The sequence below is a fragment of the Alosa pseudoharengus genome, unplaced genomic scaffold (assembly GCF_046254945.1).
Source record: "Alosa pseudoharengus isolate Yale_2024_CS ecotype anadromous, Long Island Sound unplaced genomic scaffold, YU_APseudo_1.1 YU_APseudo_1.1_scf_20, whole genome shotgun sequence".
NCBI lineage: Eukaryota > Metazoa > Chordata > Actinopteri > Clupeiformes > Clupeidae > Alosa > Alosa pseudoharengus.
The window spans coordinates 607,501-634,000 of NW_027468664.1; the positions used below are offsets into that span (position 1 = coordinate 607,501).

Sequence of the window (26,500 nt, forward strand, 5' to 3'; positions counted from 1 at the left end):
TACCACGTGCAGTTAAGTTTTTATGGCTTACACCGCAATTGTCAATGGAGAAATTGCATTGACTTTTTACATCCGGCATCGGCTGTGGGCGGGACTGTGCAGCTCTATATATCTAATCTTTGCTTGCTATATCTAATCTTTGCTAGCTGTCTCTAATCTTTGCTAGCTATATCTAATCTTTGCTAGCTGTTTCTAATCTTTGCTAGCTATATCTAATCTTTGCTAGCTGTTTCTAATCTTTGCTAGCTATATCTAATCTTTGCTAATCTTTGACTAGCCAATCAGGGGACGTCCTGCGTCACATCTCTCGACCAGTGTCGGCAGCAAAGATTCTAGAACAGAGCTGGTTGGCAGGCACAGAGCTAGCGAATTTAGGTCTTAAATCTAACAAGTTATGCCTTTTACAACAAGGTTTTTGATGGAAAAGTTGTGTTTAATTTCCATAATCTTTGTTTAGTGAACGCATAAAACCGTCAGTTTGTAGGCTAAGCAAGAAGACTCAAGATCTAATTATTGTTACTTAGCAACCGAGGCTTTCAGTGTTAAAAACTATTGCAGTTTCACTATGTACAAGATGTGCCGTAGCACAGTGATTAGAGGAGCGAGCTTTGATCTAAGGATCATTGGTTCAAATCCAACATCAATCATTCTGCTCATGTTAGTTTTGCACTGGATATTTACATGCCAACACAAAAGGTTGTAAAAGTAGCCAAATAAGAGTTTGTTAGTGTGTGTCTACAGTTTAAGTGCATTTATATTGGTAGCTATAGTGAGGTAGGACTAGGCTGTTTGCTGATTATGGGTTGGTTGTGTTGCTTGGGCGGTGGTGATTAAAACACCATAATTCACAAAGCTGTCTTCTTTTAATGTAGGTACCTTCATCAAAGGCTATAGGCTTACTTCAAGCGGGGACAGGATAGGTCTATTTAAATCTATGTGCGTGTGGAAACCATTATTATTATTCCATTCTCACAGTTTATATGGGCTTATCATGGTAAAGTAGCTTATTGTCAGTTGGACAAGGCAGTGCTTCACGTGTGCGTGCGTGAAGGTGAGAGAGGCAGACGGAAAGGAAGAGTCCGGCAGAGTGACATCAGTTGAACTGTTACAGCCGTAGTCAAGGCGACATCTAGTGTATATATCTATGGTTACAGTTAGCCGTAGTCAAGGCGACATCTAGTGTATATATCTATGGTTACAGTTAGCCGTAGTCAAGGCGACATCTAGTGTATATATCTATGGTTACAGTTAGCCGTAGTCAAGGCGACATCTAGTGTATATATCTATGGTTACAGTTAGCCGTGGAATGAAAGGGCTTTTTCGTAATGTTTGCTAAGCCTATAGCACTGTTTTCCTAAACTGCAACAAAACGTGATCCCTATATGAGGCGTTCCTGACTGTAACGTTAAAGATAGCAATTTGCGGGTTGCCTCGGGTGGGGTTGATATAACAACAACAACACATTACATTTATATAGCCCTTTTTTCTCGAGACTCAAAGCGCGTCACATGGAAGGGGGGACCTCACTAGTAACCACCACCAATGTGTAGCACCCACCTGGGTGATGCACGGCAGCTGTACTGCCCTCCTAATGGTGTGCATAACCAAAATTAGACAGCCAGCCAAACTCCCTGAATGATAACGCGAGAGTCAGGATGTAGCGTCTCAAGCTCCAAGTTTACTGAAGACTCTTTGTTGTCAGACAAGGTGTAAAACTGAAATAATACAGAGATAAAGCCGAATGAATTTCTTATACAATTACTAAAGCATGAATATTGAGCCAAACTTACATGAATTATAATAAAAATAAAGTGCAGGTATCTTCAATATCCTGGATACATGATACAATGAGCATATCCTATGCTGAGCAATGGTGACTAAACAATATCTAGATATTAATCTAGCAACATAAAAATGTCCATCAATATACATCAAAACTGAAAGATATCCTTGTAGATAACACATTTTCACTTACAGACGATGCTTTCTATGGCTCAAAACAAACAGATGGTGACGGATGAGAAGACAGCTCCATGATCTGCTGACCTCTTTATTAACTGGCAGGAACATGTGCTAAAACTACCTCCTGTTTGCTTTTTCCCTAAATTTTAACTTCCTGCTGCAATACCACATTTGACCACAATACCAAACAGGGGGGCGCTAAAACGGCTAAAACTTCAAAACTGCCTGGGAGGCAGAACAGCAGCCATTATGCGCCAGAACGCTCACCACACACCAGCTTGAGGTGGAGAGTGAGGGAGTGAATGAGCCAATTACACTGGGGGATGATTAGGGGGGCAGATTGAATGATCCAGGTTGGGAATTTCGCCAGGACACCGGGGATCCCCCTACTCTCTGCGATAAGTGCCATGGGATCTTTAATGACCACAGTGAGTCAGGACCTCGGTTTAACGTCTCATCCGAAGGACGGCATCTCCTACAGTGCAGTGTCCCCGTCACAGCACTGGGGCATTGGGATCGATTTTTTTAGGCCAGAGGGAAGAGTGCCACACCTGCTTAGCTTAAGTAATTCAGCTAAGACAAGGTATCCATTGGTCTGGCTGCTGGCATATTTGATGCACATATTGGTAGGTCGGGTGGGTTGGTATAACAAACTCTTATTTGGCTACTTTTACAACCTTTTGTGTTGGCATGTAAATATCCAGTCCAAAACTAACACTGGCAGAATGATTGATGCTGGACTTGATCCAAAGATCCTTAAATCTTAGATCGCTCCTCTAACCACTGTACTACGGCACATCTTGTATACTGAAACTACAATCATTTTTAACACTTAAAGCCTCAGTTGCTAGGTTACGATAAACAAACTCAAAGATCGTAATTCTTGATTCTTCTTGCTTAGCAAAAAATTGACGGTTTTCTGCGTTCACTAAACAAAAGATTATGGAAATTAAACACCACTTTTCCATCAAAAACCTTGTTGTAAAAGGCATAACTTGTTAGATTTAAGACCTAAGTTCACTAGCTCTGTGCCTGCCGACCAGCTCTGTTCTAGAATCTTTGCTGCCGACTCTGGTCGAGAGATGTGACGCAGGACGTCCCCTGATTGGCTAGTCAGTAGGCGATGCAATGTGTTGATTGGCTCTGCAGAAACTGTCAAGACAGTACCAAAATTCGCTGATTGGCTCTTCAGAAACGACGACAAAACACTGCCAAAATTCGTGTCTGTGAAAAAAGTTTTGTAGCTTCGTAGATTCAGTTTGCACACGAAAGATAGATGTCGCACTTCTCCCATGCCTGTAGCTATAAAGCTGTTCCACACACATTCAAACTAAATTCCTGTGGACAAATGTTTTTCACAAGTGCACAAAATATTCCTGCAGGTACGCATTTTTTTTGCACACAGACAAATTAATTCCACTGTTACAAAACGGTTCTACACTTGTGCAAATCATATTCTTGAACACAAAACTCTTATTACACATCAATATTACACACAATCTTTATGGTGTTGTTTTGACTCCATACAGCACACTCGGCACACTAAAGTCTCAGCAGGCTTTAGTGTGTTTAGTGTGTAAAGTTAGACTTGAGTGTGCTCAGGCTTTAGTTTTAGTGTGCTGAGACTTTAGTGTGCCGAGGCTTTAGTTTTAGTGTGCTGAGGATTTAGTTTTAGTGTGCTGAGATTTTAGTGTGCTGAGGATTTAGTTTTAGTGTGCTGAGACTTTAGTGTGCTGAGTGTGCTGAGGCTTTAGTGTGCTGAGGCTGAAATTACCACTAGACACCTGGGTTTCACCTTGTGTGAGAATGAGGCTTCATACACACGCACACACATACAAACACTCTCTCCCTCCCACATACATACACACACACACACACACATTATCTCTATCTGTTTCTCTCTCTCACTCACTCACACACACACACATGCATGTGAAGGCTGTTGTGTGCTGTGCCTTGGCAGGAGGCGGGTGATAGTGGAGAGTTCTGCTGGAGGAACCTCTTCTCCTGCATCAACCTCCTCCGAGTCCTCAACAAACTCACCAAGTGGAAGCACTCCAGAACCATGGTACAACACACACACACACACACACACACGCACACACGCACACACGCACACACACACGCACACACACACACACGCACACACACACACACATCGACACACACACTCACTAAGAGCGGTGTCCTCTCCTAGATGCTGGTGGTGTTTAAGTCTGCTCCCATCCTGAAGAGGGCGCTAAAGGTAAAGCAGGCCATGATGCAGCTGTACGTGCTGAAGCTGCTGAAGATCCAGACCAAGTACCTGGGCCGTCAGTGGAGGAAGAGCAACATGAAGACCATGTCCGCCATCTACCAGAAAGTGCGCCACAGGCTGAACGATGACTGGGCTTACGGCAATGGTAGATACACACGCGCACGCACACACACACACACACACACACACACACACACACAAACACACACACGTTTTGAGTGTTATCAACTTCTCCCACTCGCTCTCCCTCCCTCTCCCTCCCCGTGTGCACAGACATCGACGCGCGCCCATGGGACTTCCAGGCAGAGGAGTGTGCTCTGCGCGAGAGCATGGAGAAGTTCAACGCGCGGCGCTACGAGCTCGGCCAGCCCGGCGACTTCACGCCGGTGGATAACTGCCTGCAGAGCGTCCTCAGCCAGCCCGTGGAGCTACCGGAGGACTTCCCCTTCAGCTACCAGCTCTGGCTGGAGAGAGAGGTCTTCGGCCCGCCCATCCAGTGGGAGGGGCTACTGCAGCAGCACTGAGTATGGTGGGGGGTGGGGTCGTGGGTGGGGGGCGTGTCTGGAGGGGAAATGGGGTGTGGCTGCTTTCTGAGGGGCGGGCAGAGGCGGGTCCTCACCAGCTTCACTGAGGTCAGGGGTCAGAGAGGTGGAGCTAACCAGAGGGGTGGAGCTAACCCAGATAACCCAGCGAACCCAGATAACCCAGCGAAGCCAGCGAAGCCACCACGTCATTATGGACTTGATCAACCCTCAGCTATGCCATCCTCTCTCTCTCTCTCTTTCTCACACTCACACTCACACACACTCACACACACAAGTTACTCTGTCAGTGTGTGTGTGTGTGTGTGCGCGTTTCCAGACCAGTCCACGCCGGCTTGTCACACACACACTGTTTGAGCACACTATAGTGCTGGTTACGTAAACACACACACACAGACAGACACACACACACACACACACACACACACACAGGTACATCACAAAGATCTGCAGCTACACAAGCTTCGCTGATCACGATGGTGCTGATTCAATAGACACACATGCAAGCACACGCACATATACACACGTGTGCATCACACACACACCCCGCTGATCACGATGGTGCTACTGATTCATGAAACATAGACGTAATAAAGCACATGCATGCAAACACAGAATCACACACTCTCTCTCACACACACACACACACACACACACTCTCTCTCACACACACACACACAGCAGACTTAATAAAGCACATGCATGCAAACACAAAAACACACACACTCTTTCTCACACACACACACAGTCTACATAATGAAAGTAAATCTGAGCATGTGCCATATAGCTCTGTGTGTGTGTGTGTGTGTGTGTGTGTGTGTGTGAGCAGTGCATACGTAAAGTGATCACAGCGCTTCAGTGTTTCCACATTTTGTTATTTTTCTCATCAATCTACACACAATACTCCCAACACTTCACACAAAAAAACAGGTGTTTGGAGTGTTTTGTAAGTTTATAAAAAAGGGCCAAATAGTTCAGTCTTTGTTTCATCAGACCAGATGATTTTACTTCTCATGGTCTGAGAGTCGTTCAGGTGCTTTTTGACAAATAGCCTCCATCTGTCCACACTCTACCATGAAGGCCTGAGTGGCGGAGAGCTGCACTGATGTGTGTCCTTTACGCTTCTCTCATCCTCTCAAAGGAACTCTGGATGTTATTCATAGTGACCATTGGGTCCTTGGTTACTTGTCTGACCAAGGCCCTTCGTACTGGATTACTCAGTTTGGCTGAGCGGCCAGATCTAGGAAGGCTGTTGGTTGTTCCAAACTTCCATTTGAGAATGATTGAGGCTACTGTGCTCTTTGGCACTTTTTGCTTTGACAGAAATGTTCTTGTTTCCTTCCCCAGATCTATGTCTTCACACAACCCTGTCTCGCAGGTCTATGGACAATTCTCTCTACCTCGTGGCTTGGTTTTCACTCTGACATGCACCATCAACTGAGAGACCTTATATATAGAGATGTGTCCCTCTCCTAATAATGTCCAGTGAATTAATTTAGGCACAGGTGGACTCCAATCAAGTTGTAGAAGCATCTCAAGGACCACTGATAGAAGTAGGATGCACCAGAGCTCAATGGCAAGCGTCATCACAAAGGGTCTGAATATTTATGTAAATGGAATATTTCAGTCTTTTATTTTTTATAAATTTACAAAACACTCCAAACACCTGTTGTTTTGTGGAGTGTTGGAGTATTGTGTGTAGATTGATGAGAAAACAAATGAATCAATTTCAATATGAGTCTGAAACATAACAAAATATGGGAAAAGTGAAGCACTGTGAATACTTTCCGTATGCAGTGTAAATGTTAGTGAGTGTGTGAATGTGTGTCTGTGTGTGTGTGTGTGTGTGTAAATGTGAGTGTGTGAACTGTATCATTTAAATTATTAACTTTGGAAAGCAGCATGGCTCCAGATTTTAAAGTTTACATTATTCTGTTCTGTGTTTTATATGTCTATTTAAAAGCACACTAATCTTTTGATTTGATTTTGAATTGATTATTTCATCTTTTGAATGGCCAGTTTGTAGTTCACTGAAACATACAGAATTCTGTGTGTGTTAATTTGTTTATGCAGTGACTGTTAGAACTTGTCATGTGACGTTTGTTTCACAGAAACTTTATGAGCTCTATAATGAGCAAATGAAAGACTTTATAGCACACAGATGTGTGGAGGTGCAATGCTAATAAAGCTGAATCAGAGGTATACAGTATAGCAGCCTATACACACCTTGTACTAAAGAAGACCATAGAGGTATACAGTATAGCCTATACACACCTTAAGAAGACCATAGAGGTATACTGTACAGTATAGCCTATACACACAATAAACTAAAGAAGAGGTATGCACTAATAGAGGTATACACTAATAAAAGAGTCAAGTCCCAACTGTGTTGTTTAGCTACTTATTTAAATGCTGGGTTTTCTGGTCTCTCAAAGCACCCGAACTCTGTGTGTGTGTGTGTGTGTGAGAGTGTATTTCAATCCTGGGAGGGTTTTCTGGTCTCAAGTAGCCGAACTGCAGACCCGGCCCCCTCAAATAAAATCTGTGCCCCCTCCATTGTGACCACCATACTGTACTACGTTTCTATTTTGTTGTTATTTCACGTAGATATCGTCATAAACGTAGATATAGTCTTCTTTCATTAGTTAGGCTACATGCAGGGGCATGAAACTCACACAGCCAACTCTCCTTGCCCCGGTCTCACACACACACAACTTAGACTCCCCTCCGTGGCCTAGGCTAGCCTCGTAAGCATGGGTGCGGACGCTCCGGTCCCATGGCTGCCACGACCGCAAAGGGGTCCCACCTTTGGCCAAATCTATCTTGCTGAATTGTTATTAACATGCTTATTTGTACTGATTGCTGGGAGGAGGGGGGGGTGCTACTAAAGATGCCACTGGTGTAGTGTGCTCACATAAGGGAGCTCGTCTATGAAGGTATATTGGGTGCAAAAGTGGCGAGCACATTTAACTGCAGATTTTGCATGTGCACACTAAAGTTGTAAATGTGTAACAGTAAAGTTTAAGTTGTACATATTTTTTTATATCTTGTTAACACAAAATAGGGGCTACGGGTTCACAAATCCTTTTTACAGGTACACAAATCCTATCCTGTGAGTCACAAATTTCAAGAGTCATGCACTCAACACTTTTGCTCCAAACGTTGCAGCGCAGTTGGTGCGAAACACATTTGCACATCCGTGTTACATAATCTGAGAACATGCACAACATTCGTGCATTTGTAAACCCAAATGTGAACTAATGTATCCGAAGTTGTGCATCTGTGAAATAATTTCTCATTAATAAAATTCTACAGATCGCTTTGATTTTCTTGCACGACTACAAGTCAATTGATACAAGTGCTTGAATCTGCTTCTACGAGTGACGAGTGACTTTTGCTCCTGGCTAGGTGATATAATAGGAGCAAAAAGATTTGTATGTGTGCACGTCGAGCGAATCGATCGAGAAAACAAGGCGGCCGGATCTGGATCCTGGATCGCGCTCAGACTACCATTGCCTGCTCATAAAGTCATAGATATATACACTAGATGTCGCCTTCTGCTTCTCAGCATGCGTCAACACTGCCGCCATCTTGGTACAGGGATCTGAAGCGCTAAACTAGTTCTCCTGTATTGTCAGCGTTACCTATTTAGCGACGTTTGGCCATCCCCAGCGATAGAAAACCTTTTTAGCGATTAGCGACAAATTTGGGAACTTCTCACAATGATGGCAGATTGGCTTCTTTGTTGTTGAAACGTAAGAAAATCACCTTTCTCATGGCTTTGTCATTTATGAATTCAGCTACATCTCGTTTGCCCATGGCACTGACCCATGATTATAAAAGTAATGACTGGCGTAGCATATGTAGTAGCAGAGGCAAATGTTATACAGATCTACAGCAACTTCTGGTGAGATTACAACTTACATGAGTAAACGAGACGAGGGGTATGTGGCCTCAACCAGAGCCTGTCTACGAAGAGCCTGTTTAATTTCATTGTATCGAACCTGGTTGCAGTTTACTCATTGTTCCTCTAGGGGCCGCCGCTAGCTAGTGCAGAATGAATGGGAGTCTATGGGGCTAGACGGGTAAAATGTATCTTTATTATCGTCTTAAGCTTAGTTTTCTCTAGACTCAACCATAAATACATGCCTGTCAGTTGGAACAACCCAAAAAACTAGATAATTGCTTGAGATTTTGACGATTTATGGTGATTTTATTTTCGCTAGATCTTTGCCCAGATTGACGCTAATGCATTATAGAGGAGTGGATCACTGAAGCAAGATGGCGTCTCGATTGACGCATTCGTTCCAATGAACAGCAGTAGTCAAGGCGACATCTAGTGTATATATCTATGTCATAAAGTAAGTAACCACAGCATGTTTCCTTATCAATGAAGGACACACGATTTATAGTTTTTCTTTGCACAAAGCGGGGAAAAAATATTTGTTGCGATGTGTTCGAAAATTGAACGATTGTGTCAGATTATGTGTCCTAACGATTTTGGACGGGCAGTGTTATATTTCTGTACTTCTAAACTAGTTATTTATCTAGCGATAGCTAGCTAGCTTGATCTGGCACTGGAGGATTTAGCAAGCAGGTAAGCTAAGCTAAACATAGCCGTCATGATAATGTAAACCAACAAACAAGATAACTTTCTTCATATTATTATCATGTTACTTACCTTATGAGCAGGCAATGGTAGTCTGAGCGCGATCCTGGATCCAGATCCGGCAGCCTTGTTTTCTCGATCGATTCGCTCGACGTGCACACATACAAATCTTTTTGCTCCTATTATATCACCTAGCCAGGAGCAAAAGTCACTCGTCACTCGTAGAAGCAGATTCGAGCACTTGTATCAATTGACTTGTAGTCGTGCAAGAAAATCAAAGCGATCTGTAGAATTGTATTAATGAGAAATTATTTCACAGATGCACAACTTCGGATGCATTAGTTCACATTTGGGTTTACAAATGCACGAATGTTGTGCATGTTCTCAGATTATGTAACACGGATGTGCAAATGTGTTTCGCACCAACTGCGCTGCAACGATTGGAGCAAAAGTGTCGAGTGCATGACTCTTGAAATTTGTGACTCACAGGATAGGATTTGTGTACCTGTAAAAAGGATTTGTGAACCCGTAGCCCCTATTTTGTGTTATCAAGATATAAAAAAAATATGTACAACTACAACTTTACTGTTACACATTCACGACTTTAGTGTGCACATGCAAAATCTGCAGTTAAATGTGCTCGCCACTTTTGCACCCAATATACCTTCATACTCGTCATGCCTATGCTGTAATCATGCTACACTGTTGCGTTTTAGCCTAAAAGCGAAACTGATGCCACAACTGGTCTGGGTTTACTGAAGTAACCTCGGGTTCAGGCTGCATTTATTACAGAAAATCAAGCAGCATAGGCCTAGTCTACACTATTTAGAGACAGGAGCTTAAGTTTACCGCGACAACAGCGGTCACTAATTCACATCGTCGTAGGCTGCGCCGATGCACAGACTAAACAGTCAAAGAAGTTATGATAGCCTATGGAAGCTACTTTTGGATGTGTAGAGTTGTAGGCCTAGGTGCACTTAGTTGTTAGCGATTGGCCAGGTTGCTTTTTGAAATTAAATGCGTTTGTTAGGCTAGCCGGTTGTAAAAATAGAGAAATTAAAGTGCGTGCTGTGCCTGTGCCTATACATTACACCAACAATCTTAAATCGCGGAGATAACATTCGTTAGACAGGCAAAGCTGTCAGCAGCAACATGCATAAGAGCCTTAATAATATAAGAGCACGCTGGGTCTCGCGGACACTCGCGGTTAACATTAGGCTAATTCAACTGTGACATGAAATGTTTTGCTCGGTCACTGTAGGGCCTCTGCAGCCGGGTCTGGAGAGAGAGAGAGTATTTCATCCTGGGAGGGTTTTCTGGTCTCAAAGTAGCCAAACTGTGTTTGTGTGTGTGATATATATTTAGAGAGAGAGAGTATTTCAACCCTGGGAGGGTTTTCTGGTCTCAAAGTAGCCAAACTGTGTGTGTGTGTGTGATATATATTTAGAGAGAGAGAGAGTATTTCAACCCTGGGAGGGTTTTCTGGTCTCAAAGTAGCCGAACTGTGTGTGTGTGTGTGCGCGCGCGTTCCTCGGACTTGTAGCCTGCTGTTGGGTCGACTCATGACTAGGCTACTTCAATTCAAAGTGTAATTTCTATCAGGCCTCTTTAGCATAGTTTTCATTACATGTCGCAACAGTTTGTTTTAACAACAATAGAGAGAGCAACCGGTACGCACGCGATAGAGTCAATTCTACTACGGCTGCCCCCGCGCGCTGAAGCCAACATCTCCGGTAATGATGCAGTCGAGGGAGTAAATTGCAGTTTACCAGCGTCGTGTGCGCACGTGTGTGGTGTCGTATCATTAAACATTGAAGATTACTAAACTCCCGCTGACTGGACGCGAAACAGCCGGGAAAACGGGGAGAGCGAGACGACCCGCTTGGTCTCTACGACAACCTGCCGTCAACAAACAAGATTTTATGCCTCCATAGGCTACATTAACGAGTCTGGATGTGGGTGAGTTGTGTTTTTAACCTACACTTGTTGCAGGGTGTTTAAAGCTTCTTTGTTTTGAATGTTTATAATATGCATATTTGTTTTGAATGTTTATAACATGCATATAGTAGCCTACAGTCTCGACATATTATATTTAGCAGAGAGTGGTGATTGTGTGAGCATATTAGTCCGCAGCGTGTAGGAGCCATCTAGTCTTAATAATGAATGGGCTTTAAATGTTTAAAAGTTGTCGGTTTGACCTCAGCCTGATAGCCAAGTGGGCCTCCCATATCCAAGAGGTCAGTTACTTTTGCGCCAAGAGAAAACTGGAGAAGAGCTGCATGCCACTATTCAGACGCTGCGTTTTGGCAGCTGTAGCCTATGGCATGCTAATGGCATGCAGCCTATTCATGGGTTTCATCTGGTCCCTTTACACAGGTGTATTAATTAAGCCCCATGCAGTCTGCATTCATAATCATGGTGCTTGATTTTATACACCTGTGGAAAGGGACCTGATGAAACCCATGAATATCTCAAACAGCGCTGTAAGAATCAGACACAGCGTCACTGTTAGACCTGTAGGCTATACAGTAGGCGAGTTTAGGCTCAAGCAGCCCTACAGTAAATGTAATCTCAGCACCCCCAAAATAAATAAGTAGGCCTAGCCTAGGCAGTGTGCACTGATCGACCACAGGTGTGCTCAAGTTCTCTCACTTGTAATGAGTTTAGTTTCACATTCAAGTGTTTAAACTATTTATCATGCCATTCAATATTTAAATGAAATACGTAGACAAATATCCATTAAAATCCATATTTGAATCTTTATAGCAAAGGCCCTAATGGGCAAACTTCCCAGTTGTAGTCTTTTGACATTTTTCCCTTTTACATACAACACCTATACAACTATATATAGCATTTATAGATGGCCAAGATAACTATAGCTCTATATATAGCATGTATAGATGATAACTACAGCTCTATAGATAGCATGTACAGATGATAACTATAGCTCTATATATAGCATGTATAGATGGCCAAGATAACTATAGCTCTATATATAGCATGTATAGATGGCCATGATAACTACAGCTCTATATATAGCATGTATAGATGATAACTATAGCTCTATATATAGCATGTATAGATGATAACTATAGCTCTATATATAGCATGTATAGATGGCCATGATAACTACAGCTCTATATATAGCATGTATAGATGGCCAAGATAACTATATATACACGTGTCCCATCTTATCTTAGATTAACTAGCTGAACAACACAGGTGACCAATACGGCATAATTTCAAGGAGTGTTGAAATGTACACTATTTTTGACCATTTCTGAACTGTGTGGTTAAAATTCTGAAGTGCAAAATAGTTTAGGCTACAGCACAAGTGCACCTGAACATTTTCTTACGGGGGTGTCTTCTGCCACAGTGCAGCTGAAGGTCTAGGTTTGGGGCAGCCGTGACCCGACCAGTAGGAACGGCTGAAGTGCCCTTGAGCAAGGCACCTAACCCCTCACTGCTCCCCGAGCACCGCTGTTGTTGAAGGCAGCTCACTGTGTCGGGATTAGTGTGTGCTTCACCTCACTGTGGGTTCACTATGTGCTGAGTGTGTTTCACTAATTCACGGATTGGGATAAAGAGACCAAATATCCCTCACGGGATCAAAAGAGTATATATACTTATACTTATACAGGGATCAAAAGAGTATACATACTTATACAGGGATCAAAAGAGTATATATACTTATACAGGGATCAAAAGAGTATATATACTTATACAGGGATCAAAAGAGTATATATATACTTATAGCTTTTCTATCTCTTTGTTTTACTGGCTGTATGATATCAAGAAGCTTTGATGGAGCTTTTCTATCTTTGTTTTGCTGGCAGAGGGAGGACAAGACCACCAGGTGGAGCCAGAGAGCCTGTCCCGATCTGAAAGTCACGCCATGGTAACCATAGATACAATAACTTTAACCCTAACTGGTTCCAACTGATTTGGGATTTTAACATGTGCATTACATTTAGCAGACACTGTTGTCCAAAGTGGCTTTACATTTCAACTATATCACAAGGGATACGCTAGCCCAGCTCCTTAACCACTACACTACTACTGCACACTAGCCCAGCTCCTTAACCACTACACTACCACCACCCTACAGGCTACTGCATGCTAGCCCAGCTCCTTAACCACTACACTACTACTGCACGCTAGCCCAGCTCCTTAACCACTACACTACCACTGCACACTAGCCCAGCTCCACTACACTACCACTGCACACTAGCCCAGCTCCTTAACCACTACACTACACTACTACTGCACACTAGCCCAGCTCCTTAACCACTACACTACACTACTACTGCACACTAGCCCAGCTCCTTAACCACTACACTACTACTGCACACTAGCCCAGCTCATTAACCACTACACTACTACTGCACACTAGCCCAGCTCCTTAACCACTACACTACCACTGCACACTAGCCCAGCTCCACTACACTACTACTGCACACTAGCCCAGCTCCTTAACCACTACACTACCACTGCACACTAGCCCAGCTCCACTACACTACCACTGCACACTAGCCCAGCTCCACTACACTACTACTGCACACTAGCCCAGCTCCACTACACTACTACTGCACACTAGTCAAGCTCCTTAACCACTACACTACTACTGCACACTAGCCCAGCTCCACTACACTACTACTGCACACTAGTCCAGCTCCTTAACCACTACACTACTACTGCACACTAGCCCAGCTCCACTACACTACTACTGCACACTAGTCCAGCTCCTTAACCACTACACTACCACTGCACACTAGCCCAGCTCCACTACACTACCACTGCACACTAGTCCAGCTCCTTAACCACTACACTACCACTGCCCCACTGATCTGAATAGATGGATGTGTGCGGTTGTGATTGGTCAGTTGGTCTGTGATCTGAATAGATGGATGTGTGTGGTTGTGATTGGTCAGTTGGTCTGTGATCTGAATAGATGGATGTGATTGGTCAGTTGGTCTGTGATCTGCTGCACTTCTCTGTCCAGCCAGCAGAGGGCAGGAAGCCGCGCTCCCACAGCGTCCGTCCGGCGCGTCGACGGACCTCCCAGCGGAGAGCGGGCAGTGTGAAGTCGTCGTGTGCGGAGGTGGACATCCTTAGCCCAGCAGCCATGAAGAACGCATACTACATCTCCCACAATGCCATGGACTGCCTGGAGTTCCGGGGCTTCGGCTGGCCGGAGGCTGGCAGGAAGAGAGGCAGGCGAGCCAGGAAGCCCAAGAGCAGGAAGTGACCTCAGCTCAGCCCAGTCCAGCAGGGGGCGCCCAAGAGCAGGAAGTGACCTCAGCTCAGCCCAGTCCAGCAGGGGGCGCCCAACTCAACACTGCACTGTGCCAACTGGCCTGCAGGACCACTGCACCACAGGCCACACACACACACATACATACTTACTCTCACACACACACACACACACACACACACACACACACACACACACTTACTCATACACACACACACACATACATACTTACTCATACACACACAGACACACACAAATTCATACAAACACAAACTCATACATACTTACTCATACACACACACACTTACTCATACACACACACACACATACATACTTACTCATACACACAGACACACACAAACTCATACACACACAAACTCATACATACTTACTCATACACACACAAATTCATACAAACACAAACTGTGGTTTAAATATCAGGATTATACGCCTCTCATTACTTACAGATCACTTATCACTTTACATGTCAAGCAGAGACACTACAATTAAATTAGTCTCGTCACCACAAACATTGATTCCTGTGTTGTTGCATTATTGCTGTAAGTGGTGAAAAAAATGATGTAGTTTTACTGACACTAGTGGCTTATTGACACACACACACACACACCACAGCCTGCATGAATTAGAGATCCAGTTTAATAAAGCCATCAGGTCTTACACACTCAACAAAGCCATCAGGGCTTACACACTCAACAAAGCCATCAGGGCTTACACACTCAACAAAGCCATCAGGTCTTACACACTCAACAAAGCCATCAGGGCTTACATGCTAAGGAAAGCCAAGCATCTCTCAATATGCTTTCAGCTTCAAAGAGTTTCGGTGTAAAGGGCGATATCAAATAATAGAGGCACACAAACACTCTAAAAAAGCAAGGACACACCTTTATGTATAGAAACCGGTCCCATATATATATAGTTATGTATAGAAATCAGTCCCATATATGTATAGTAATGTATAGAAATCAGTCCCATATATGTATAGTAATGTATAGAAATCAGTCCCAATCCATTTCAGCTGGGCTGCTTTTGTATTTGGGAGAACTATGATGCCATGGTGATCTGTGCCTTAGTATCAGTTCACACACACACACACACACACACACACACACAGAAGCCGTAGGTCTTGGCTGATGGACGCCCGGGAATCTGCCACTTTGGAACTCCTGAGGAGCATCAAGGGTGAGATGTGGCATTCTTCCACACAAACTCATATCAAACACAAGTCCTTATACACTCTTGTATGGAGTAGGAAGATGCTCCCCGTCACTCTCCACAGAGCCCAGCTGGGGTTTAAACACCCTGCACCCCCCACGCCCCAGACGGCTCACTCTGGGGGCAAACCCCCCCCCACGCCCCAGATGGCTCACTCTGGGGGCAAACCCCCCCCCCCACGCCCCAGACGGCTCACTCTGGGGGCAACCCCCCCCCCCCCACACACACACACACACCCCAGAAGGCTCACTCTGGGGGCTTCTTCTTGGCTTCCACATCTTTCTTGAACTCCTCGATCTTCTTAGAGATGTTGGGTACCTGAGACAGGAAGAGTTCTTATCAAAACACACACACACATCGCTAACTAGATACATACACATACACACACACACATTGATAACCACACACACATTGTGTGCGTTTAACATGTTTGTTGTAAACTGTGTAGACTAGTCCCTGATTGCCGGTGTTGTGTGCCTTCTGGTTTCTCCACCTACTGGTTTCCTTGCGCGTGCATGTGCTGCAGCAGATGGAAGTATTTTAAATATTTAAATTCAAATGAATCATTGAATAATCAGCATTAGTGACATTAAAGTTCAAAAACTCTTTTATTATTATTTTAGTAATGGCCATAATAATCTATGATATGACCTAATATGCTTCGGGAAGAAGTTTTTTTTCACATACAAGGTATTTCAGGCCACAGATATAACCTTGGGGACAATGAAAATAAATGAACACTCCCCTCAATGTCAACACTATTTCTTTGCAATGTGCGACTTTAGAGTTGATGAACTCCGGTGATATGCAAATTCCTTGCTGCAGACATTGCAGAGGACTTTATTTTAATCAACACTTTATTTTTACCAACACATCAGGCCGTTTTTTAAAAGTAAATGTTCCAATCAATGATCTAGGCAGCACATTTTCTTCTCTCTCCTTCATTTTACAGTCTAATGGTTACTGACTACAACGGCTCGGGGTCAAAAATCATACAGAATCGATTAATCTGCGTTATTTTTTTTAATCAGTTATTTTTTCTCAAATTAATTAATCGAAATTAATCAGTTATTTTGACAGCCCTAATTATTATATTATTACAACATCATAGAGAACATGTATCCTATAGCTCCAGTGTCTTATAGCATGTAGCCTTATGTAGCCGATATTATTACAGTGCATGAAAATGCACTGTACTGTTCTTCCTAGGCAACTTCAACAACTTCTTATTATTATTCCGCTTACCACTTTTTCCGTACGCAATTTCTCTTGAACAGTTTAACTTAGAAACTTCGTTCAAACGTTGTAACGTAGGTCTTCAAACGGACCAAGCTGCTATGTCTTTTCAACTTTTCAACTTTTATACTTTTTAAACTATTAAAGAAAAACTTTTTAAAAATCCTCATAGACTTAACATTGCCGATTGTGACATCATAATACGGCCGTTAAGCAATTAGAATCCTATGGCAGGTGTTCAGGCCACCTGCAGCCTCAGGCTTTAAGCATACAATCTGGGTCAATTAAGACTACACATCCTATTCAACTGTTTCCTCTGCCCAAAACTGTTTCAAAATAAAAGTCCTCACTACAATAATCCACTGTTAAACAATGTAACCCATTAAACTACTAAACTTTTTACATTCAACTTTTAAACTATCATTAAACTATCTATTAAACTAGCTGTCTATCAACAACTTTTAAACTATCTACATTCAACTTTTAAACTATATACATTCACTAGCTGTCTATCAACAACTTTTAACTTGTCATCAACTATGTCAGCCATCACCAAATGGCGGACCGCGGTCCGAGTCCGGACCGTGGCGTGATCCTATCCAGACCCAGACCATAATAGCCTAATTTAGATTTTCACGTAAGATTTCAAAGCTGCGCTAAATGTTTCGTTGGTTAGGATAACAGCATTTACTTCAGGAGCTTCAGGAACCATCATTTCGCTTGCTGCTACTCAGCCAGTGAAATCTGTGAATTCTGATAAAGTCGAGTCAGTGAGTAAAGTAGCCTACTATGGAGAAGAGACTGATAGCCTGAAACGAGCGAGGAGAGGAGACGGGACGGATATCTAAGATGGATATCAGATGGATATCTAAGTAAACGATAAGTAAGTTATTTTCAAATCATCGATTGCTCAAAAAGGAGAAAGCTAGACAGCGAGAACAGAACTTTATATAATGATACGGGGGCAATACCACGCAAAACTGTCACGTCCTTAACGCCAACTAAATATGGGTGTGACAGTTTTGCGCGGAATTGCCCTGGACCTCTTCTATATATTCTGAGACAGGCGATTTTCAGCGCCAATTTGAAGCACCTCTACTAGACAAAGCATTTGAAGCACCTCTACTAGACAAAGCATATATTTTGAGCAAGCATAGGGTAGGCTAGGCCCATTCAACAGTGAACTGAGACCACAGAATATTTTACGATTTAAGAAGGCAATATGATTGATCCACCACAATCTAGTTAAGCCTACATGCATTCACTGCCCAACAACGTGATATTCCTGGGTTTCCAGGATTTCGGGTTAACAAAAAAAAAAAAATTAAATTAAACTTGCTGATTAATGGGTTCAAGGAACCAGCTGTGGAATATCCATCCTTGTCTCAGCTCAAATTGTATTTTAAGTTCACGTTAAGATCTTAAAAATAGCCAAGGCTACTCAGTTTTTCTCCCCAATTAGGCTACTCTTATCTTGACTTATTTCTCCTCATTTCGAATGTTGCCTTTTAGGCTACTTATTTTATTTCACATTAAACATTAGGCCTAGGCCTACAATCTTCTATTTCTTGAATTTCCCCTTGGGGATCAATAAAGTACCTATCTATCTATCTATCTATCTACAACTACCATCCATACATAGCCTAAACACGCACGTTAAACATTATGATGCTCTGGACCTTTGCTTGAGAAAATTTTCCGTAACTGGACCTCGCTGAAGATTAATTGAATACCCCTGAACTATGTCAACACTTTTCATCAACTATGACTCCTGCCCACTGTAGCTAGTTAGCATGGTTAATAAAGTTAGCATGTTAACATTGCTAGCATTGTTAGCATTTTTAACAAAACTGCTAAAAATGATTAGCTAGGTTAGCTAAGTCACATGGTTAGCATAGTTAGCATGTTAGCATTTTTAGCAAAACTGCTAAAAATGATTAGCTAGGTTAGCTAAGTAACATGGTTAACATGGTTAGCATGCTAGCATGTTAACATGCTAGTTAGCATAACTGCTAAAATGATTAGCTAAGTTAGCTAAGTAACATGGTTAGCATAGTTAGCATGCTAGCATGTTAGTTAACATTTTTAACAAAACTGCTAAAAATGATTAGCTAAGTAACATGGTTAGCATAGTTAGCATGCTAACATGTTAGCATGCTAGTTAGCATTTAAATGATTAGCTAGGTTAGCTAAGTAACATGGTTAACATAGTTAGCATGCTAGCATGTTAGTTAGCATAAATGCTAAAAAGTATTAGCTAAGTCACATGGTTAACATAGTTAGCATGCTAGCATTATTAACATAGTTAGCATAACTACTAAAAATTATAAGCTTGGTTAGCTAAGTCACATGGTTAACATAGTTAGCATGTTAACATTGCTAGCATAGTTAGCATGTTTAGCAAAACTACTAGAAAATGTTAGTTAAGTTAGCTAAGTAGCATGTTAGCATTGCTAGCACTGCTATAAAACATTAGCTAAGTAGCATGGTTAGCAGAATTTAAAATCTTAGCATAACTGCTAGCAAACATTAGAGCCATTCCAACTTTCAGTTATCATCAAATATCTACCTATACATAACCATTAAACTATTTGAATATCAACATTCATTCAACTTCCAGTCTGTCAACAACTTTTAAACTATTTACCTTCAACTTTTAAACGGTCTACTTTTAAACTATCATTAAACTATCTATTAAACTAGCTGTCTATCAACAACTTTTAAACTATCTACTGTCTATCAACAACTTTTAAACTATCTACATTCAGCTTTTAAACAGTCTACTTTTAAACTATCAACTTTTATTAAGCTATGCAACCACCATGTCTATCCTAGCATCACCGTAGTAACCATCTCTGTATTATCTGTTTTAACTATACATGATATTTTACATCACAACTTTAGCATTTTCATGCACTGGTAATTCCTTGGAATTGCATTTCTAGTTATATTATTATTATAACATCATAGAGAACATGTATCTATAACACCAGTGTCTCATAGCATGTAGCCTTATGTAGCCTATATAGCCTTATGTAGCCGATATTATTATTACAGTGCATGAAAATGCACTGTACTGTTCTTCCTAGGCAACAACAACTTATTATTATTCCGCTTACCACTTATTCCGTACTTTTCAACTTTGAAACTTTTATACTTTTTAAACTATTAAAGAAAAACTTTTTAAAAATCCCCATAGACTTAACATTGCCGATTGTGCCGTTACGGCCGTTAAGCAATTAGAATCCTATGGCAGGTGTTCAGGCCACCTGGATCAACTGCCAGTCTCAGGCTTTAAGCATACAAACTGGCCCTATTAAGACTACACATCCTGTTCACTACTACTAAGTCCTCACTACAACATTTCACTGTTAAACAACTACTGAACTTTTTAACTGTTCAGCCATTGTAACTGTTACTTGTCATCAACTATGACTCCTACCCACTGTAGCTAGTTAGCATAGTTAGCATGTTAGCATTGCTAACATCGTTAGCATTTTTAACAAAACTGCTAAAAATGATTAGCTAAGTAGCATGGTTAGCATAGTTAGCATTCAGGGCTGTACAGTGCGACATATATGTCGCACATGCTACAAAAAAAATAGTTTGTGCGATGGATGATTTACCAACGTAGCACTGGTGCTACAGTATACAATTTTGCTTATGGCAATACAATGCATGCGTGTGAGACTGACAGAGAGGCTACATCAATTACCTTCTACTGTGATCAGTGCGACTGGCTACACCAGATGTGATAGCGGCGCGTAGGCTACGTTAAAAAAAAACAGACCCGTCTTCTGTTTTTGCGCATCGCAAACGGAGCTCTTCCTTACGTGCCCGGTGTAGGCTCCCGGTGAAACGCTTGTTTGTTTGTTTGAAGTGCGTATAGACTACTTCTGTGAGCGAGGAATTGATGTAGGCTACTTTGATTTCAACTTAGTTGCAGTCTACGCGATTAAAAAGTATGTCTACTTGTTTGTAGGCCTAGTATCCAAACAATCCAACTCCAAATCAAACAACAAATTATCCTCGCGAATCGAACAAGTGATAGCTATGTTTAGCCTAAAGCAAAAGTACAGTATCTTCCGACCGGACCGGGCTGAGGTGATTAGATTAGGCAAGCAGAGGTAGAAGTTTGTGGCAATCGCCTTGTTGCTTTGCATTTTTAGTTCAGTTTTAAACGAACAACTTAGTATCCAAACAACACCATTCAGATCTAAAACTTAGAAGAAAAAAGTCCACCGCGGGACGTTCGCTTCTATCTGTCAAATATGAGCCCACTTCATGCGCAACAGTCTCGCTTAGTAGTGCTTAATAACCTATACAAGATCGGTTCCGAAAAAACCTTCACGACACTTTAATTACAACTGCGTTAGCCACAGACCTTCAGCTATCTTTAGTAAGCTACATACTGTAGCCTATGTGTATGGAACAGTCTAGGGATGCATTTCATGGGTGCACTGTTTGACATGTCAGTTAGCCTACTCATTTGCACCACTGGTTAGATGTAATTACGGTATTTCACTCGTGCAATGACAATAAGGTTGAATGTAGGGTTACTCTAATCTAAAATCTTAGAAATATGAACTAAACGTGAATTAAATCTTAAGTGGAATAAAATCTTCAGCATATCTTCTACTTATTCAAAAATAAATTAACTGACTTCCAATGCATGAATAAGAAAAAATAACAAAAAATCAATGGCATGACCTGTCTTCCTGATACCCATTGAAAAGTCTAACTGCATGGAACTGTCAGGGATTGTTTTTTTGTTTTTACAAAAACACAACAACCAAATAACATATCATGCTGATAGCTTTTGTTCATCTCAAACACAATGTAGCCAGGTGAGATGTTTGCAACTACATGAGCTTTTATCAATCCAGTTGCAGTAGGCCTAGATCCCAACCACAATTGATGAACTGTGATGAACTGCCCTACTTGTGATTGTTTTTAGAGATTTTAGAGGTTTTATATCGATGCTACAGAATTTGTGGCTGGTGCTACAAAACTTTTAACCCCTGTAGCACCAGTGCTACTTGCAAAAAAAGTTAACGTACAGCCCTGGCATTGCTAGCACTGCTAAAAAACATTAGCTAAGTAGCATGGTTAGCATAGTTTAAAATCTTAGCATAACTGCTAGCAAACTATAGAGCCATTCCAACTTTCAATTATCGTCAAATATCTACCTATACATTAAACTATTTGAATATCAACATTCATTAAACTTCCAGTCTGTCAACAACTTTTAAACTATTTACCTTCAACTTTTAAACGGTCTACTTTTAAACTATCTATTAAACTAGCTGTCTATCAACAACTTTTAAACTATCTACAGTGTTTCCCCTAGAACATTTTCCAGCAGCGGTGCTGTTGATCGTAGGAAGCCCCCCCCCCCCCCCCCCCCCAAAAAAAGAGAAAAATTTGAAAAAATTATTCCTCAAATGGTGACTTCTGGTGGATTTTGTGAAAGAAATGGACAGATTGAGTTACAAATTATGACATAACCATCAACACAAGCATTTACAAAGCATGATTATTGCAGTACTTGAACAGGATTTCATGTTTTTCTTTCACCTTTTTCATTTACATTATTAGTAATTAGCCACTGTACAACGGTACACTGTAGGCCACTGTACAAACTATTACTATTTAGAATATACAGTGCTGTGCATAAGTTGACATTTATTTATATAATAACATTTGTTTATTTACGATACATGATACATTAAAAAATAATTGATGTCCTATTTTTTTTTTTAATTAAGGCATTAAGACAAAAGGCAAAGTATTTTTTATTCCTCCCTTTAGTCAATTTCAGCATGGGTGTCTTAACTTTTGCACAGCACTGTATAAACTATATAGACTTCTCTTTCATGTCAGGTGCTGTGCAAGTCGAATTGAGTGCCTGTCACTTTAATGCCATGACGGCTTGCTTGATTCTCAAGGTTTTAAGCTAACTTAGTAGCGTTGTTGTGCATGGTGCATATGTGGATTAAATTAATTATGTTTCCCATGTCATTTGGTAAAATAAATGCTCAAAAACTCGAAGAAAATCTATCTTGGATTATAGCAGATAAGTGTCTTGTATCATATCTATAATTTTGGTGAGCTCTACAGGAATTACAAACTATCTCAGATGTAAATGGTTGCATATCCTATTACTCAAATTCAATTAAACCCACCAGTAGGCTAGCTAGACCTTAGTTTCACAGCCTAGGTATTAGCAACACGGCTTGAAATCATTGCCTGTATCACAAACAAAAACGAAACAATGTGTGGAATTTATCTGGGAATAGGCTACTGAAGGTAGGGGCAGCCATCTCGCTGGCGTGTTTAATTTGGTTCCTTGGTTAACATAATGTAGGCTACGTTTTCTTGCACAAAAATGCGTCTGCTAATAAACTTAAACATAAACACAAACAAGCGTGATCTCCTGTGGAATCCTGACTGCGCCTTCAACGTTAGCCTACTATTATTTGTTGACATGAAACCTGAACGAACGGCAGCTGTTCCTGAAGTTCACTTGCTTCTTTTTTTTTTTTTTTTTAATTAGGCAACTTTTTTTTGCAGTGGCGCTTGATTTCCAGCAGCAGAATACATTGTAGGGGAAACACTGATCTACATTCAGCTTTTAAACAGTCTACTTTTAAACTATCAACTTTTATTAAGCTATGCAGCCACCATGTCTATCCTAGCATCACCGTAGTAACCATCTCTGTATTATCTATTTTAACTATACATGATATTTTACATCACAACTTTAGCATTTTCATGCACTGGTAATTCCTTGGAATTGCATTTCTAGTTATAACATCATAGAGAACATGTATAACGCCAGTGTCTTGTAGCCTATATAGCCGATATTATTATATTATTATTATAATAACATCATAGAGAACATGTATCCTATAACGCCAGTGTCTTATAACATGTAGCCTTATGTAGCCTATATTATTTTTAGATTATTATAACATAGAGAACATGCATCCTATAACCCAGAGTTGGATGATAATCAGAGATCCCTAACTCACCTCATAGTTCTGGGCCAGGTACATTCCGACCACGTTTCCCAGAGTGAACCCGACCTGCCGAAGTGAAAGTACAACACAGGACATCGGAATTTAGGCCAATTATTATTACATAATGGCTTATCTTGGCACCATGGTTCACTGACTAACCTATACCTCCGCTATAACTTCCACTAGTGTTAGCCTACATTATAATGGCAGTCTAGTCTATGTGTTAACGTCGGTCTCGCCCATTTTAGTGTATTAAATGGCGTGCATTGCTGGAGAAGTATGATGAAGCTCATTCTAGTCAGCAGCGTAGGATGGAACTGTTCGGCTATTCGGCCAATGTCAGTCAGATATGTAGCTAATGACTAGTAAGCTAACGGTAGCTCAAGTAGCCTTCACAGATTAAACGTTTTAGTCACTTTGTGTGCAGCAGTCCGCAAGATAAAGAGCCTTCAGATGGATTCTACATGGTTATATTGAACAAGACAATGTACTTACCAAAAATTGCATCATGGTTGTACAAACTAGGCTACCAGAAGTTCGGTATGAAGTCTAGTCGCCACTGGCAGGCACATTAATGGTGTTTTGAGTGAGGGTTTTCCGTGTTGTACGTCACAGCCTGACAGGAAGCTGCTCTAAAGTAGAGCGCCCCCGAGTGCTGGGCTCCTGTCATAGCAAGATCTGCATATCGTGTCCTGATGTTCCAGAAAGATTTCATGTAGTCTATTAAATAATAATTATAATGTAATGCATGCCATCCTGCAGTGCTTGTTGAGTTAAACCCCACTCTAATTGACTTTATTTGAGTTACTTCACTTTATGAGCAGCTGGTGGAGAGTGTAGTTGAGGCTACATGTTGCATTTCCCCCTGGGGATCAATAAAGTATCTATCTATCTACATCAGTGTTTCTCAAACTTTTTCAGACCAAGGAACACTTAACCAGTAAAAAAACCCTCACGGACCACCTAGCTAATAGACACAAGGCCTACTCACTGAACCCCCTTGCTAATTGTCTTTGCACCTTGCTTATTGTGTCAGAGGATTCATATGATTTAAATTGCCGTAGCTTTGTTGCAGAACTGTTTGGATTTACGTACAAGTTGGTTCAATATTGCAAACAACTCATCTATATTATTTTTTACCACGTCTGCTCGTGGACTACTTGGGATAGCTTGCGGACCACCAGTGGTCCCCGGGCCACACTTTGAGAAACACTACATGATAACAAGAACTCAGGATGGAGCAGGTACTGTATGTGTGACATGCCATGCTGACGATGATGATTATGATGAGAAATTAATTGCAATAAGATAATATAAGCCTAATGGTATGGTAATGATAACATAAAGTAAGACTGTCGTCCACAGCAGTGATCGCACAAACAAAAAGCGCTTTATGAATGATTTGCAAACTCCATTTCCAATTTTGCACATTTTAAATAAGAAATGATTGATAATGGCTTCTAGTTGGCTTAACTGATTGTTCAGTTCAGAGCAGTTCAAATACCTTTATTAGTCTCCGAGGGGCACTGCAGCAGTCATACATAACCTGTCTACAGCCACACACACACACTCACACACACACACTTCACCTGCCAGTAATGGAACAGAGCAGCGGAGTGCAAGAACCAGTATTGTGGTAGTTATGTGCATTCTTTTAACAGTCTTATATGATGTTCATTTACCAGTCTAATATCAGAGGGAATGAATGAGTGGGCATAGCGGCTAGTTTTACGTATCGGCACATGGTACCGCCGACCTGACTGCATGATTTGGTTGGCACAATATTCTCTCTGCTTTCTGAACCACCCATGTTTTCCAGAGAGAACAGAGATCTTCTAACTGGGTACCAGTGATTTTTGAGCATTGGATCTTGATTGTATTGTATTAATGTGACAACCTGATTTTTTGTTTTTTATTTTTACTTTTTTTTGTCGCTGAAAAGCAGTACATCTCCAAACTCAAAAACAGTAGGCTAACAGTCAATAAAAGTGGACTGTCAGAGCAGCACAAAATACTAAAAGCCATGCCGAGTGTCCTTAAACTTTCCATCACATTTGGTGCCTCTGCCTAGCCACTTTGTAAATGTGTTAGAACCATAGATATAGAAAGCTAGATACCGCATTGACTGTCGAGTTCTATTAGGTGGCATCGTAAACGCGGCCGCTATATTGGTGCAGCACCTTTATTGTCTATGGGCAACATTTGCAGGCAATCAGAGACACCTGTGTGATGTCCAGTCAGAGTCACATGCTCCTCCATTGGCCTCCAGTGATTGTTGCCCCCACCAAGATGGCGTCGCTATTTACGTACGTTCTGGAGCCCAATGCGGTATCTATCTTTCTAATATCTATGTTCTGGAGCCCAATGCGGTATCTATCTTTCTAA

The 26,500-nt window shown here is 41.5% G+C and overlaps 3 protein-coding genes across 4 annotated transcripts in view; 2 read left to right on the forward strand and 1 right to left on the reverse strand.

Moving 5' to 3' along the window:
• strip2 (striatin interacting protein 2) overlaps window positions 1–4,746 on the forward strand; it is a 69,737-nt gene extending 64,991 nt beyond the window's left edge. For both annotated transcript variants that reach the window (XM_076297242.1, XM_076297243.1), the window contains 3 exons: window positions 3,926–4,030; window positions 4,160–4,364; window positions 4,493–4,746. In XM_076297242.1, the coding sequence (XP_076153357.1) occupies window positions 3,926–4,030; window positions 4,160–4,364; window positions 4,493–4,743 (561 nt within the window). In that variant the 3' untranslated portion in view covers window positions 4,744–4,746. The remainder of the gene's footprint in view (window positions 1–3,925; window positions 4,031–4,159; window positions 4,365–4,492) is intronic.
• A 9,230-nt stretch (window positions 4,747–13,976) lies between these two features.
• On the forward strand, window positions 13,977–15,169 carry smkr1 (small lysine rich protein 1). The gene has a single exon (XM_076296164.1). The coding sequence runs from the start codon at window positions 14,322–14,324 to the stop codon at window positions 14,616–14,618; it is 297 nt and encodes a 98-aa protein (XP_076152279.1). The 5' UTR covers window positions 13,977–14,321; the 3' UTR covers window positions 14,619–15,169.
• Window positions 15,170–15,263: 94 nt separating this feature from the next.
• Window positions 15,264–24,708, reverse strand: stmp1 (short transmembrane mitochondrial protein 1). The gene is made up of 3 exons (XM_076296165.1): window positions 24,611–24,708; window positions 24,128–24,181; window positions 15,264–16,175 (listed from the first exon to the last, which is right to left on the reverse strand). The coding sequence occupies exons 1-3, from the start codon at window positions 24,623–24,625 to the stop codon at window positions 16,104–16,106; spliced, it is 141 nt and encodes a 46-aa protein (XP_076152280.1). The 5' UTR covers window positions 24,626–24,708; the 3' UTR covers window positions 15,264–16,103.
• Between the last annotated feature and the right edge of the window lie 1,792 nt (window positions 24,709–26,500).